Source organism: Hemitrygon akajei, chromosome 11, assembly GCF_048418815.1.
Source record: "Hemitrygon akajei chromosome 11, sHemAka1.3, whole genome shotgun sequence".
Classification (NCBI taxonomy): domain Eukaryota; kingdom Metazoa; phylum Chordata; class Chondrichthyes; order Myliobatiformes; family Dasyatidae; genus Hemitrygon; species Hemitrygon akajei.
In genome coordinates this window covers 168,152,767-168,170,119 of record NC_133134.1, presented here as the reverse complement: position 1 = coordinate 168,170,119, position 17,353 = coordinate 168,152,767, and the positions used below count along the sequence as shown (strand labels likewise).

Below are 17,353 nucleotides of genomic sequence, written 5' to 3'. Positions count from 1 at the left end.
TTTCCATTGTCAACAATGGTGTGAAGGAAGCTGAGAAGTGCAAGATTCATTTTGGTCACGTTTCCTCACGCATTGGAACTCTGTAGCAGTCCAGAACGTCCATATACTATCAACTTCAATTCAGCTCCCAGTTCCTGCAGCTTACCTTCTCAGACTTCCAGGCCTGGTTTTTAGTGTATGCTGCATCTACCAGTGATGGGTCCTCACGAGACAGCAGAACAAGAGGATCCCGCTCTGAGCTCGTCCTGAAATGGAAACAATAAACTTGGTATTGCCACGTCACGTGTCAGGGAAAGGGGCATTCACAGAGAGGAGTCATGTGTAGTGTCTGAATGTTCATATGATGATAGGGTGTTTCATTTACCATTTGACACATTTACTTACTTACTTAATAACTGACTTAGATACAGTGAAAAATAGACCCAACGCTGCCCAGCAAACCCTTTATTTAATCCTGCACTAATCACAGGACAATTTACGATGACCAATTAACCTATCAACCTGTAGGTCTCTGGACTGTGGGAGGAAACTGGAGTATTCACAGGAAACCCATGTGGTCACAGGAAAAACGTACAAACTCTTTACAGGCATGTTGTTGCCAATGTAAGTGTTTCATAATAGATAAATTATTTTGCATTGGTTTACTATTGTCACATGCACCAAGATAAAATAAATAACTTGTCTTGTATACTGTTCACACAGATCAGTACAATAAAGTACCTATCCAAACTTCTCTTAAACGTTGAAATCGAGCTTACAAGCACCACTTGCACTAGCAGCTTGTTCCACACTCTCACAACCCTCTGCATGAAGTTTCCCTTCATGTCCCCTTTAAACTTTTCACCCTGAACCCATGACCTCTAGTTGTAGTCCCACCCAACCTCAGTGGAAAAAAGCTGCTCACATTTACCATATCTATATCCCTCAAAATTTTGTACATCTCTACAAATCTCCCCTCGATCTTCTACAGTCCAAGGAATATAAAGTTCTAGCCTATTCATTCTTTCCTCATAACTTATGTTTCTCTAAACTTGGCAACATCCTTGTAAATTTTTTCTGTACTCTTTCAACCTTTTTACATCTCTCCTGTAGGTAGGTGACCAAAACTGCACACAATACTCAAAATTAGGCCTCACCAACATCTTACACATCTTCAACATAACATTCCAACTCTTGTACTCAATACATTGGTTTATGAGGCCAATGTGCCAATAGCTTTCTTTAAGACCCTATCTTCTACCCCATATATTCTATGGTATAATTTTAATAAACCTATCCATCTCTTGCAGCAAGCCTTCTCTAATTACTTTTGTTTATGTACTAAACCTTTCAACAAGGGTAAATTTTGGAATCAGTCCTCACGCTGTGAGGGGGAGGAAGCCAGACTGGGTTCAGAGACTGGGTTTATTAGTCAAGTTCTCAGATACTCTCCAGCATTTATTTGGTACATCTTTACAATTACCTTGATCCTCTAAAGAAACCTTTTGAGATTTTCTTCTCCCATGGCCATTCTTCAGCTGATCTAGTGAAGGAAACAGTGAGTAAGTTACGATAGATGCCATTGACTGTAAACACATACCCCTTCTATTTCACATACTGTACTTACCATCATGTAACTTGTTCTAATTGTTACGTAACTTTAGAAAAGTCTATTCAAATTGGATTAAACAAAAACAAGAGTACTAGCTAGACTTGAGGAGTTTACCTGGAGGATATGACTAAACACGTTGATGCATGTAAAGCAGTAGATGTAGTGTATATGGATTTCAGCAAGGCATTTGATAAGGGACCTCATACAAGGCTTTTTGAGAAAGTAAGGAGGCATGGGATCTAAGAGGACCTTGCTTTGTGAATCCAGAAGGCAAAGAGTGGTTGTAGATGGGTCATATTCTTCACGGAGGTTGGTGACCAGTGGAGTGCCTCAGAGATCTGTTCTGGGACCCCTACTCTTCGTGATTTTTATAAATAACCTGAATGAGGAAGTGGATGGATGAGCTAGTAAATTTGCTGATCAGACAAAGATTGGACGTGTTGTGGATAGTGTGGAGGACTGTCGGAGGTTACAGCGGGACATCGATAGGATGCAAAACTGGACTGAGAAGTGGCAGATGGAGTTCAACCCAGTTAAATGTGAGGTGGTTCATATAGGTAGGTTAAATGTGATGGCAGAATATAGTATTAATGGTAAGACACTTGGCAGTGTGGAGGATCAGAGGGATCTAAGAAGGCTTAAGGAGTATTAACCTGCACCAACCCTGGGATTGAGCTCAAGAGCCCAGAGGTAACATTACAGCTATATCGGACCCTGGTCAGACCCCTCTTGGAGTACTGAGCTCAGATCTGGTCACCTCACTACAGGAAGGATGTGGATACTATAGAGAGAGTTACAAGGATGTTGCCTGGATTGGAGGGAGTAATGTATGAGAAAAGGTTGACTGTACTTGGCCTTTTTCTCCTTGGAGCGACAGAGGATGAGAGGTGACCTGATGGAGGTGTATAAGATGATGACAGACATTGATCGTGTAGATAGTCAGAGGCTTTTTCCCAGGACTGAACTGACTAGCACAAGAGGGCACAGTTTTAAGGTGCTTGGAAGTAGGTACAGAGGAGATGTCAGGGGTAAGTGGTGAGTACGTGGAATGGGCTGCCAGTGATGGTGGTGGAGGCGAATACAATAGGGTCTTTTAAGAGACTTCTGGATAGGTACATGGAGCTCAGAAAAATAGAGGGCTATGGGTAACCTGAGGTAATTTCTAAAGTAAGTACATGTTCAGCACAGCATAGAAAATAGGTGCAGGAGTAGGCTCTTCGGCCCTTCGAGCCTGCACCGCCATTCAGTATGATCATGGCTGATCATCCAACTCAGAACCCTGTACCTGCCTTCTCTCCATATCCCCTGATCCCTTTAGCCACAAGGGCTATATCTAACTTCCTCTTAAATATAGCCAATGAACCGGCCTCAACTGTTTCCTGTGGCAGAGAATTCCACAGATTAAGGGCCAAAGGGCCTGTATTGTGCTGTAGGTCTTCTATGTTTCTATGTAACTCTTCCTCCACTATTCTGACGACTGCATTGGTGCTGCTTCATGCAACCAAACTGAGCTCATCAATTTCATCAACTTTGCCTCTAACTTCCACCCTGCCCTTAAATTCACTTAGTCCACTTCTGACATTTCGTCCCCTTTTTGATCTCTCTTTCTCCATCTCTGGAGACAAAACGTCGAACAACATTGTTAATGATCCTACCGATACCCACACTTATCTTGACTATACCTCTCAGCACCCTGTCTTCTGTAAAAAGGCTATTCTCTTTTCTCATTTCCTTCGCCTCTGCCATATGTTCCCAGGATGTGGCTTTGCTTTCCAGGACATAGAGATGTCCTCATTCTTCAAAGAATGAGATTTTCATTCCACCACTATTGATGCTGCCCTCAACCGTATCAACTCCATTTCCTGGACATCCATGCTCACCCCATTTTCCCGCCGCCTTAACAGTGATGTCCTTACCCATCACCCCATGAGCCTCCACATCCAACACATCATTCCCTACAACTTCCACAATCCCTAAACCGATCCTACCACTAAACATAACTTTACCTTCCCTCCCTTTCTGCAGGGATCGCTCCCTCCCTTGTCCGTTTGTTCCTCCCCACTAATCTCCCTCTCTGCACTTATCCCTACAAGTAGCACAAGTGCTACACCTCCTCCCTCTCATCCATTCAGGCCCCCAAACAGTCCTTCTAGGTGAGGCAAACCTCCACCTGCAAATCTGCTGGGCTTGTCAATTACGTCTGGTGCTCCTGATGCGGCCTCCTCTACATTGGCGAGACCTGTTGTAAACTGGGGGACAGCTTGATCAAGCACCTCCACTCCATCCGCCGAAAGCAGAACTACCCAGTGGTCAAACATTTTCATTCTGATTCAAATTCCCTTTCCAACATGTCCATGGCCTTCTCTTGTGCCAATGAGTCCACCCTCAGAGTGGAGGAATAACACCTTATATTCTGTCTCGGTAGCCCCCAACCTGATGACATGAATATCCATTTCTCTTTCATGTTAAACCACTCCCCCCTTACTCTTCTCTCCACTCTGGTCTTTTATGTCATCTCATCCGCCTATTACCTCCCAAGTCCCATTCTCCTTCCCTTTCTCTTATGGTCTACTCTCCTCTCCTATCAGATTCCTTCTTCTCCAGCCTTTTACCTTTTCTATCTACCTAGCTTCACCTGTCACCTTACCCAGCTAGCCTCCTTCCCCACTCCCACCTTTTTATTTTGGCATCTTGCCCCTTCCTTTTCAGTCCTTAGGAAAGGTCTTGGCCCATAACGTTGAGTTTTTATTCATTTTTATAGATGCTGCCTGACTTGCTGATTCTTCCAGCAGAGTGAGCGAGTGAGTGAGTGTGTGTGTGGGTGTGTGTGTTGCTTTGGATTTCCAGCATTTGCAGACTTTCTTATGTCCAGATTACATGTTTTGGATTAGACTGTATAATTGTTATTCCTGTGCAAATTAACTATTCATGCCTGCTTGTATTTTATATAATTATCTATAAACATGGAACTGTTCAGCATGTTTCCTAGTGGTCACAGTATTTTTAGTGTATTCCCTAGTGATTACAGTTGTATGATTTTGGAAGCTTCTCTGGTGTAGCATTATTTGAATAGGGGCTATCTGATTGGTTAACTCTTAACTATATATTTGAAAGGAATATCTCTTACTTATGGAGTATAAGAAGGGTGAACCACGTTGGCCCATTATTCTTTGTCTTTTTTGTTCTTTGTTCTTAGCTACTGGACTTTACAGCTTTAAACTTCTGATTCTCTTTGTTCTATTAGTGCTTAATATAACCAATCGAGAAGCAAAAAGTTTGTGCCACTTTTTTGACCTCCAAAAGAACCTTGTACTAAAAACATCAGAACCCAATAGGTGGAGAGGTCATGCAATGCACCATTTGCACAGTTAGACACAATAAGGTAACTTATTCAGCCAACTCACGTTTTCAGCTCCTCCCTCATGAGGTCCCAACGTCCGAGTCCTGTGGGATAAATTGGCCAAACTGCTGGACCTCCCTCCCAGAAGGTCCATGCTGGGTACATGATATCATAGTATTCTGCTGTCTGTGTGGGAAAGAGAGAGAATTCTCTTCAAACACTTGAAAGGAAGAGTTAATTGTAAAGTTTATTGCCACAGGCATATCTACTCATGGTATAAGTGCCACAAAAATTTGATTCTTGCAGCAGTAGCACAGTACATTACAAAACAGAAGTTGATTTTGAAGATAGAAACCCAAAGTTCCATAGGAAGTCTGGAAATTAATATCCAATGGCTGAAACCTGGAGACCTATTCTGGAGTTGGAGAACTCTTCATGTGTGTGGTGGGAGGAATTTAACAGTTTGTTTTCCTGTCATGGTTTTGTTGTGTTGTGGGCATGATATGTTGGTGCTGAATGTATGGTGACACTTGTGGACTGCCCCCAGCACATCCTTAGGTTGATAATGCAAACGAGGCATTTCTCTGTATGGTAACATGTACATGTGATAAAAAACATCTGAAGTTGATATAAACTTAAATTACTATTATAACTTCTACATAAAATACAAGCTATGATACTAGTGCAAGTTATAGATGGTTATGATTATTGCTCATCTTTCACTCCTACAGCAGGGAGTCTGAACTATAAGAAGGTGACTGCAAAAGTCTCATTTCTTCCACAAGTTTGCTAAGATCATGAATTGATATAATAGCTTTCGGAAAAGGCCTAGATACAGTCGACATGGACAGGGTGTTGCCAATAGTGAGGGAGTCTAGGAGCAAAGGACAGTCTCAGAATACACGGAAGTTCCTTTAAAACAGAGGTGAGGAGGAATGTTTGTAGAATTCATTGCCCTATAGGTTTTGGTGTTTTTGCTTAAGGAAAATTGTCTTTCCTATCCATCATGTTGAAGCCTCACAAGTTTACACTCCTGATTCAACCTTCCATCAAGAGAAACGTGAAAGTTCCCATGTAAAAGACTTTACTTCTTGGAACATAGGACTTTGAGAGGAAATTTGATAAGAGGTGTACAAAATATTAGGGGTATAGATGGGACTTTGGCTGGTGTTATAGTGGCATCTGCACTGGACTTCAAGGTGAGTGGTCCCAGGTTAGAATTCAGCTGGCTCCTTGCATACTTTCTATCGATTTGTACTTCAGGGAGCGCAAAGCGCAGAAACAAATATCACTGTGATGATTTACGCTCTGGTATCAATTGTTTGGTGACAATAAAGTATTTGTAAGTATTTGTATTTGCTGGGTTCAACATTGAGCTAGCAACTTGGCATCATAAAAACACAGAGAAAAATGCTAATGAAATGGTAAGGTTGTGCCCCAATGCACCACAGGCATGGGAAGGAATAACAGCAACAATAAACAGGACACTAATGGTAGGAGTATGGAGGGCTATGGTTCCAATGCACATTGATGGGAGTAGGCAATTTAAATGGCTCCGCATAGATAAAATGGACCGAAGGGCCTGTTTCTGTGCTGTAATTTTCTATGTAAAAGATGAGCAAAACTGTGCTCTTCTTCGACAACCTGAGAATAACCATCACCCACTTACCTTGCTGAACGATAAAACGGGCTTAATGGATTGTATCCACTTTGGAATCTGAGGGTAGTCTCGAACATTGAGGACAAATTCCATGTCAGGGAGCTCATCGATTATTTCCAGTATAAAATGCTCTACCCCACTGCACCTGAACTCAAAAGAGAAAGGGTTGAGATCCATCTGCTGGTTTAGAATTTGAGCTGCAAACTGTCTGTGCTATTTTGATATCATCATTGCCTTAATACAGAACAGCACATAGGCTCATCAGCCCACAATGTTGTGCCGAGCTTTTAACCTACTCCAAGATCAATCTACCCCTTCCCTCCTACATAACCCTCCATTTTTCTATCATCCATGTGCTTATCTAAGAGTCTCTTAACTGTCCCTAATGTATCTGTCTCTACTTCCAACCCTGGCGAGGCGTTCCATATACCCACCATTCTCTGTGTAAAAAAAAAACTGACATCCCCTATACTTTCCTCCAGACTCCTTAAAATTATGCCTTCTGGTGTTAGCCATTCAACTATGGGAGAAGTCTCTGTCTGTCCAATCCATCAATGCCTCTTGCCATGAACACGAGAAAATCTGCAGACACTGGAAATTTAAGGCAACACACACAAAAAGCTGGAGGAGCTCAGTAGGCCAGGCAGCATCAATGGAAAAGAATAAATAGTTGGCGGTTCAGGCTGACACCTTTCATCAGGACTGGAAAAAAGTCAGATCAGGAAAAGGTGGGGGAGGGGAGGAAGAAATACAAGTTGGTAGGTGATAGGTGAAACCGGGAGAGGCAGGGCAGCGTGAATAAAGAGCCAGGAAGTCGATTGGTGAAAGAGATAAAAGGCTAGAGATGGGTGAACCTGATAGGAGGCAGAAGGTGACCATGGAAGAAAGGAAGAGAACCAGAGGGAGGTGAATGGGCAGATAAGGTGAGAAAGGGAAACAGGAATGGGGAATGGTGGGGGGGAGGGAGGAGGCAATGATCAGAAGTTCAAGAAATCGATGTTAATACCATCAGGTTGGAGGCCATCCAGATGGAATATAAGGTGTTGCTCCTATAACCAGAGTGTGGTCTCATTGCGATAGTAGAGGAGGCCATGGACTGACATGCCAGAATGGGAACGTGAAGTACAATTGAAATGGGTGGCTACTGGGAGATCCCAGTTTTTCAAGTCAGAAATTCTTTGTTAGAGGACTCATTTGCAGAAATCAAACCAGACCTCAAGAACACACAGATTACCATAAACTGACAGACTATTAAGAATAGATGATAGAGCTAAAGACCGGAGGATATTTCTTATTCAGAATTATGCAAACAAGTCCTCTGACAAAGAATCTCTGACTTGAAACACTAACTTTCCACAAACTGTGGCTTTTCTGCTTTAATTTCAGAGTAAAACCCCTTTGCCTCATTTAGATTGTTGCACACGCCTCTGAATCCCTCCTTCACCTCGATGCTATTATAAACTTGACAGAAGTCTACAAGGTGACAAGAGGCATAATTCTCTGTAACTTATGTCATCTACAACAGGATCCCACCATCATGCACATCTTTCCCTCCCTCCCGCAGGGATCACTCCCTACATGACTCGTCCCTCCCGGTACTTATCCTTGCAAGCAGAACAAGCGCCAGGCCTGCTCCTACACCTCCTTCCTCACTACCATTTGGGGCCCCAAACAGTCCTTCCAGGTGAGGCAATACTCATCTGGGAATCTGTTGGGGTCATCACTTGACTGTGATCTTAGAAAGTAGAACAATACAGCACAGGAACAGGCTCTTCACCCCACAACTGTGTGCTGAACCAATTAAATAGCCAACTAAACTGAACTCTTCCACCTACACAATGTCCATATTCTTCCATTTTCTATCTAAACAACTCTTATAAGTCCCTAACATATCAGCCTCTACAACACCCCAGGCACTCACCACTCATATGTAAAAAACCTGGCCCTCACACCTCCTTCGAAATTACCCCCTCTCACCTCTCATATTAGACATTTCACTCTGGGAAAAAATATACTGTCAACTCTATCTATGCCTCTCATAATCTTTCAAGCCTCTATCAAATCTCTTGCCTTGTTCTACTGTGCAACTCACTTCTGGTTATGTTAGAGGACTTTACTTGTTCTTCACTGCACGTTAGAACATTTGACTCAACAAGCAGCCTCATGGACGGCGAAGTCGAATTTTCACTGTTAACAGGTGCAGAGTCAAACATCTCTCCAGGAAAGATTCTACGCTTGTGGCCATTTCAGTCCTGGAATAAATATATCAAGGCCCAGCAGGGTACGTTGCGCTCCCACCTGGCAGGAAACATGCAGTTGTCTTGTCGATAGAGCTTGCCCTTAATAATCTGGTAGTGGCTCCCCACGTCCTGACGGACAGTCGCTGCCATCATTTCTTCCGAGATTCCTTGCTGAAAAGGTGAAAGGTCATCCTCTAGAACACTGCATAAAGAATAAAATATTCTCAATTGGTCAGAGGTTCATAATCATAGATTGTTAACAAGTCTATAACAAACACTAGTATACTAGCCTACTGAAAAGCTAAATTCTACAGATGATAGAAATTGGGAATGAGAGAAGAACCGTGCTGACATTTTGGGTTGAGATGTAACAAGGCAAGGAAACATACAAGCAACATACATATATTTCAGGCTGCATCTATGGAGGGGAATAAACAGTCAACAATTCAGGCTGGGACCCTTTGTCAGTATCATGAGTGTGGGAGTCAAGTGGTTAGCATCACTGTTTACAGCATCAGTGGCCTGCGCTCATCTCCAGCCACTATCTGTAGGTAATTTGTACGTTTGCCCCAGAACAGTGAGGGTTATCTTTGGGTAATCCTGTTTCCTCCCACATTCCAAAGACATACAGGTTAGAGTTAGTAGGTTGTGAGCATGCCAAGTTGGCACTGGAATATGGTGACACTTGTGGGCTGCCTCCCAGCACATCCTCAAACTTTATTAGTTGCTGACACAAATGGCACAGTTCACTGTATATTCATATACAGTGGTGCTAAAAGGTTTGTGAACCCTGTAGAATTTTCTGTTTCTACATAAATATGACCTGAAATGTGATTAGATCTTCATGCAAATCCTCAAACCAGATAAACAGAAGCCAAATAAATAACACAAAAACATTGTGTTCATTTATTTATTGAGGAAAATGATTCAATACTATATGTATTTGTTGGAAAAAGTATGTGAATCTCTAGGATAATACCTTCTACAAAAGCTATTTGGAGTCAGGTGTTCCAATCAATAAGATGAGATTGGAAGTGTGGTTGCAGAAGTGCCATGCCCTATAAAAAAGGCACACAAAGTCAGGTTACCGACAGAAGCTGCTCTTCTCAAGAAAAATCTGTTTACGTGCACCATGCCTCAGTCAAAACAATTTTCAGAAAACCTTAGAAGAAGAATTGTAGAGATGCATGAAGCTGGGGAAGGCTACAAAAGTATTTCTAAAGACCTGAGTGTTCATCAGTCCAAAGTAAAAGAAATCGTCTACAAATGGAGGAAACTGTTGCAACTCTCCCTAGGAGCGGGCATCCTGCAAAGATCAGATCAAGAGCACAACGCGTAATGCTGAAGGTGAAAAAGAACCCAAAAGAAACAGCAAAAGATCCACAGAAACTCTAGAACTTGCTAAAGTCTCTGTTCATGTGTTCACTTTAAGAAAAACACTGAACAAGAATAGTTTTCACAAAAGGACACCACGGAGGAAACCACTGCAAAGTAAACATTGCTGCAGATCTCAAGATTGCAAAAGGCCACCTGGATGTTCTACAATGCTTCTGGGACAATGTTCTACAGATAGATATGACAAAAGTTGAACTTTCTGGGAGAAATGCACATCGCTATGTTTGGAGGAAAAAAAGGGTACTGCACACCAACACCAAAACATCATCCCAACTGTGAAGCGTGGTGGAAGGAGCATCATGGCTTGGGGCTGCTTTGCTGCCTCAGGGCCTGGAGAGCTTGCAATCGTTGAAGAAACAATGAATTCAAAATTGTATCAAGATATTTTAGAGGAGAATATCAGGGTAGCAGTTTGTCATAAGACTGATGACCCTCTCATTACCTCTACAACTCTTACTGGCCCTCAGGTGCTTGCTATACCTTTAAACAACTCACAGGGTTTATAAACCGGACAACTACTCACCATGGTTCAGAACTGAGAAAGTCTCTCGGACAAATGGCGTAAAGTCTTCTAGACAACACAGCAAGTCCAGTTGCCTTGATTTAGTACTGCTTGATACAACAGAATGGTTTAAAAAAAATTCCTGTTTTGGAATGGCCAAGTCAAAGTCCGGACCTTAATCCTATAGAAATATTGTGGAAGGACCTGAAGCAAGCGGTTCGTGCAAGGAAGCCCACCAACATCCCCGAACTGAAGCAGTTTTGTAAGGAGGAATTGCCTAAAATTCCTTGAGGCCGATATGCAGCACTGATCAACAGTTAATGGAAATGTTTGATTGAAGTTACTGCTGTACAAGAGGGTCACACCAGTTACCAAAAGGTTCACATACTTTTTCAAACTAAACCATGTATAGTTGGCCCTCCTTATCCATGAGGGATTGGTTCCGGAACCCCTCGCAGATACCAAAAATCGCGGATGCTCAAGTCCCTTATTCAACCTGTCTTAATACGGTGGTCCTTAGGACCCAGGGGAACCCCAGGCCTTATTTAACATGTCTCAGTGCTGTGGACATTAGGACCTGGCGGTGGGCTCTGAATCCACAGCTTTTCTGTTCACGAAAATAATCATGGTTGAAAATAAAGTGGAAATAATAAAATGATCGGAAAACAGGTGAAACACCATCGGTCATTGGAAAAGCATTATGCTACGTCGGTCAATGATCGGAACAATTTTAAAGGATAAAGTGAGAAAGGTCCTGCCCCGATGAAAGCTACAATTATTACTAAGCAACACAGTGGTTTAATTATTGGGTTTTGGGTTTTTGATCCTCCACATCAACCCAGCAAGATGGAGAGTGCACTCGGGAGCGCTCTGTTACTGAATCGAACTTGGGAACTTCTGTTCCCGAGCCTGGCGCTGAAACATACGTTCTTAAGCATTTCATATGCATGGAAAGGTAAAATATATACTATATACCAAGACAAATGTTTGACTAACTGACACCAAGTAATACCGGATGTACCTGTTCCGACTTACTTAGTAAGAGAACTTCCGATTTTTTCCAATCCCAATCCACAATAACCCACACATGTCCTCCCGTATACTTTAAATCATCTCTAGATTACTTATAATATCTAATACAATGTAAATGCTATGTAAATAGTTGTTATACTGCATTGTTTAGGGAATAATGTCAAGAAAAAAAGTCTGTACATGCTCGAACAGCAAGTGCTGGAAGAGCACTTCCGGGTTTTCGCGATTCACGGTTGGTTGAATTTGCGGATGCGGAATTCGCGGATAAGGAGAGCCGACTGTAATATTGGATCTTTTTCTCAATAAATAAATGAACAAGTAAAATGTTTTTTGTGTTATTTATTAAATTGGGTTTTAGGACTTACATGAAGATCAGATCACATTTTAAGTCATATTTATGCAGAAACAGAGAAAATTCTACAGTGTTCACAGTGTTCTAGCACCACTGTACATGTGACAAATAAAGTTAATCTCTTATTATTTTTATTTAATTATTTAGAAATACAATGCGGAACATCCCACGCTGCCCAGCAACCCAGCAATTTAATGTGGAGCAAGGGTGAAATGGATCACATCCTTAAATGGAAAAAGAATGTGACAGAACCAGATGCACAGAAGTTCACAGCTGGTGGTGGTGGGGAATTATAACATCAAAACATAATTCAAAATCCAAAGCATGCTTTAAAAAAACTAAACAACAGTAAGCACATACCTTTGGTGACAGCTACAGTTATGCGGGCTACAAGACTGGTAAAATTCCAAAGCAGCTGATATCATGTCCTTGTATTTCTGCCAATCTACATTTAGAAAATAAAGATAACAATGTTAGCAGCAGAGTTGTAATCACTCAAAGATCAGTGAATACAACAGCTTGATTCTGGCTGAAGCCACTTATTCCTCTTGTTCCACTCCTCTGTTAGTGAGTAAGATCTACACCCGTTTAATCTAAAATGCAAACAACCAACAGTAAAGGGACTACTATTTTGTGAATGCACTGTGCTTTATCATAACTAATGTGCTGTGTGTACTGTGTTTAGCGCCTTGGCTCCAGAGGAACGATGTACAATACTGTGCAAAAGTCTTAGGCACATATATACAGCTAGGGTGCCCAAGACTTTTGCACAGTACTGTATTTGTCAACGTAGAGCAAAGAGTGAGTTTGTAAACCTGGCAGGAGCAAAGGATATTGGGAATGGCGCAGGTGACGCACAGTGGGAAGGGTGTGGGACAGGGCAGAGAAGGAGTGCCGAGGTAGGGTGTGACATGGGTGCAGATACCAGGTAAGGTCATATGAATCCAAACAATTTTTTTTTGATCATTACAAATTGTCTCTCTGGTGCTTCCCACTCCCTTCCCCTTTTCCTAGCCATGATTCCCCTCTCCCTGCCCCATTCCCACTCTCATCCACAATACAAACACATATCAGAATCAGGTTTATCATCATTCACAAATGTCATGAAATTTGTTTTTATTTTGTGGCAGTACAGTGCAATACACAAAATTACTACAGAATCGTGCAAAAGCCTTAGCTACCCTAGCACTATATATATATATCTAAGATTTTTGCACAGGGCTGTATGGTTGAATGATAATAAACAAACTTGAATTATGTGATTTTTTAAAAAGACATCTGTATTTCCAAGACCAGAGAATGACATTCCAACTGACAGACTGACAGATTTTCAATATGAAAAGTTGTCAAGAAAGCTTCATTTCGTGTTGGATATCTTGAGATAATTATAATTATTATTAATTGCCTCAGGAGCCTCAGGACCTGGTTCAGGAACAGTTATTACCCCTCAGCCACCAGGCTCCTGAACCAGTGTGGATAACTTCACTCATCTCAACTCTGAACTGATTCCACAACCTACAAACTCACTTTGAATGACTCTACAACTTATGTTCTCATTATCTTTCGATTTACTTATTTATTTTTGTATTTGCAGTTTGTTTTCTTTCGTACATTAGTTGTTTGTCGGTCTTGGCATATGTGTAATTTTTCATTAATTCTCTTGTATCACTTTCTTCCACTGTAAATGCCAGTAAGAAAATGAATCTCAGGTAGTATATGAGACTTAGATAATATATTTATTTTGAACTTTGCAATTGTGCATTCACTTTTACAAATCAATTTTCAAACGTCTCCTCCATAGAATCAATCTTAGTCCACCAAAGAAAATTATACATAACCTTTTAGTGCCCAAGAAGATTGTGGTAATGAACTGAAATTAAGTACTTTGAAAGGTTGGCAATGAAACATATCAAGTCCTCTCTGAGAAGTGACTTGGATCCACTCCAATTTGCCTACCAGCACAAAATGTCCACAGCAGATGCCATTTCAGAATCAAAATCAAGTTTAATGTCACCGGCATATGTCATGCACCTTGTTGTCTTTTTCATTGGCTTTTCATTCAACCCTGGAACAGCAAAGATGCATACAGCAGGATGCTCTTTATGAACTACAGCTTGGCTTTCAATACTATCATCCCCTCAAAACTAAATAAGCTTCAAGAATTTACTCTCAATACCTCCTTGTGCAAATGGATCCTCAATTTCCTCATTTACAGACCTCTGTCAATTTGGATTGGCAACAACATCTCCTTCACAATCTCCATCAGCACAGATGCACCACAAGACTGTGTGCTTAGCACCCTGCTCTACTAACTTTATACTTATGACTGTGAGGCTAAGCACAGCTCCAATGCCACATTTAAATCATTGGTCGAATGGTGGTGATGAATCAGCATATAGGAGGGAGATTGAAAATTTGGCTGAGTGGTGTCACAACAACAATAATAACATCTCACTCAATGTCAGCAAGATCAGGGAGCTAATTATTGACTTCAGGAGGAAGAAACTGGAGGTCCACGAGATAGTTCTCACCAGGAGATCAGAGGTGGAGAGGATCAGCAACTTTAAATTCCTCAATGTCAAAGGATTTATCTTGGGCCCAGCGTGTAAGTGCAATTACAAAGAAAGCAAGGCAGCACCTCTACTTCCTTAGAAGTTTACAAAGATTTGGCATGGTATCTAAAACTCTGACAAACTTCTATAGATGTATATTGAAAGGTATATTTATTTTACCAATGCCCAGGAGCAGAAAAGACCACACAAAGTACTGGATATGACCCTCTTCACCATTGAGCACATCTCCACAAGAGTGCTGTCACAGGAAAGCAGCTTCCATCATCAAGGACACCCACAACTCTGGACATGCTCTCTTTCTGCTGCTGCCATCGGGCAGGAGGTACAGGAGCCTCAGGACCCACACCACCAGGTTCAGGAATAGCTAACATTCAACCCTCAGGCTCTCGAACCAGAGGGTTCACTCACCCCATCACTGAACTGTTCCTGCAACCTATGGACTCATTTTCAAGGAATCCTCATCTCAGTTCTCGATACTTATTGGTTTTTTTTTCTCTCTTTTGTATTTGCAGTGTGTTGTCTTTTGCACACTGGTTGGTTGTTCTTCCTGTTGCGTGCGGCATTATTCCATTGTGCATCTTGGTCTTACTGAGCATGTCAATAGACAATAGACAGTAGGTGCAGGAGTAGGCCATTCGGCCCTTCTAGCCAGCACCGCCATTCACTGTGATCATGGCTGATCATCCACAATCAGTACCCCGTTCCTGCTCTCTCCCCATATCCCTTGACCCCGCTATCTATAAGAGCTCTATTTAACTCTCTCTTGAATGCATCCAGAGACTTGGCCTCCACTGCCTTCTGGGGCAGAGCATTCCACATATCCACCACTCTCTGGGTGAAAAAGTTTTTCCGCATCTCTGTTCTAAATGGCCTACCCCTTATTCTTAAACTATGACCTCTAGTTCTGGACTCACCTATCAGTGGGAACATGCTTCCTGCCTCCAGCGTGTCCAATCCCTTAATAATCTTATATGTTTCAATTAGATCCCTTCTCATCCTTCTAAATTCCAGTGTATACAAGCCCAGTCGCTCCAATCTTTCAACATATGACAGTCCCACCATTCCGGGAATTAACCTTGTGAACCTACGCTGCACTCCCTCAATAGCAAGAATGTCCTTCCTCAAATTTGGAGACCAAAACTGAACACAATACTCCAGGTGGGGTCTCACCAGGGCCCTGTACAGCTGCAGAAGGACCTCTTTACTCCTATACTCAATTCCTCTTGTTATAAAGGTCAGCATGCCATTAGCTTTCTTCACTGCCTGCTGTACCTGCATGCTTGCTTTCATTGACTGATGTACAAGAACACCTAGATCTCGTTGTACTTCCCCTTTTCCTAAATTGACTCCATTTAGATAGTAATCTGCCTTCCTGTTCTTGCCACCAAAGTGGATAACCTCACATTTATCCACATTAAACTGCATCTGCCATACATTTGCCCACTCACCCAACCTGTCCATGTCACCCTGCATTCTCATAACATCCTCCTGACATTTCACACTGCCACCCAGCTTTGTGTCATCGGCAAATTTGCTAATGTTACTTTTAATCCCTTCATCTAAATCATTAATGTATATTGTAAACAGCTGCAATCCCAGCACCGAACCTTGCGGTACCCCACTGGTCACAGCCTGCCATTCCGAAAGGGACTCATTAATCGCTACTCTTTGTTTCCTGTCAGCCAGCCAATTTTCAATCCATGTCAGTACTCTGCCCCCAATATCATGTGCCATAATTTTGCCCACTAATCTCCTATGTGGGACTTTATCAAAAGCTTTCTGGAAATCCAGGTACACTACATCCACTGGCCCTCCCTTGTCCATTTTCATAGTTACATCCTCAAAAAAACTCCAGAAGATTAGTCAAGCATGAATTTCCCTTCATAAATCCATGCTGACTCAGACTGATCCTTCTACTGCTATCCAAATGTGTCGTAATTTCCTCTTTTATAATTGACTTCAGCATCTTTCCCACCACTGACGTCAGGCTAACCGGTCTATAATTCCGTTTTCTCTCTCCCTCCTTTCTTGAAAAGTGGGACAACATTAGCCACCCTCCAATCAGCAGGAACTGTTCCTGAATCTATAGAACATTGGAAAATGATTACCAATGTGTCCATGATTTCTAGAGCCACCTCTTTAAGTACCCTGGGATGCAGACCATCAGGTCCCGGGGACTTAACAGCCTTCAGACTCAACAGTCTATCCAACACCATTTCTTGCCTAATATAAATTTCCTTCAGTTCATCCTTTACCCTAGTTCCTTTGGCCACTATTACATCTGGAAGATTGTTTGTGTCTTCCCTAGTGAAGACAGATCCAAAGTACCTGTTCAACTCGTCTGCCATTTCCTTGTTCCCCATAATAAATTCACCCGTTTCTGTCTTCAATGGCCCAATTTTGGTCTTAACTATTTTTTTGCTACTCACATACCTAAAGAAGCTTTTACTATCCTTCTTTATATTCTTGGCTAGTTTATCTTTGTACCTCATTTTTTCTTGGCATATTGCCTTTTTTTAAATCTGTTTAAAAGCTTCCCAGTCCTCCGGTTTCCCGCTCATCTTTGCTATGTTATACTTCTTCTCTTTTATTTTTATACTGCTCTTTACTTCCCTCGTCAGCCACGGCCACCCCTTACTCCCCTTAGGATCTTTCTTCCTCTTTGGAA

At 41.9% G+C, this 17,353-nt stretch overlaps 1 protein-coding gene across 1 annotated transcript in view; it reads right to left on the bottom strand.

The window, feature by feature from the left end:
* poglut1 (protein O-glucosyltransferase 1) overlaps positions 1-17,353 on the bottom strand; it is a 32,413-nt gene that overhangs the window by 13,778 nt on the left and 1,282 nt on the right. Inside the window, exons 2-7 of the mRNA XM_073062210.1 lie at positions 12,473-12,557; positions 8,890-9,033; positions 6,601-6,736; positions 4,996-5,117; positions 1,463-1,522; positions 146-245 (exon numbers count right to left, since the gene is read on the bottom strand). Coding sequence (XP_072918311.1) covers positions 146-245; positions 1,463-1,522; positions 4,996-5,117; positions 6,601-6,736; positions 8,890-9,033; positions 12,473-12,557 — 647 coding nt within the window. The remainder of the gene's footprint in view (positions 1-145; positions 246-1,462; positions 1,523-4,995; positions 5,118-6,600; positions 6,737-8,889; positions 9,034-12,472; positions 12,558-17,353) is intronic.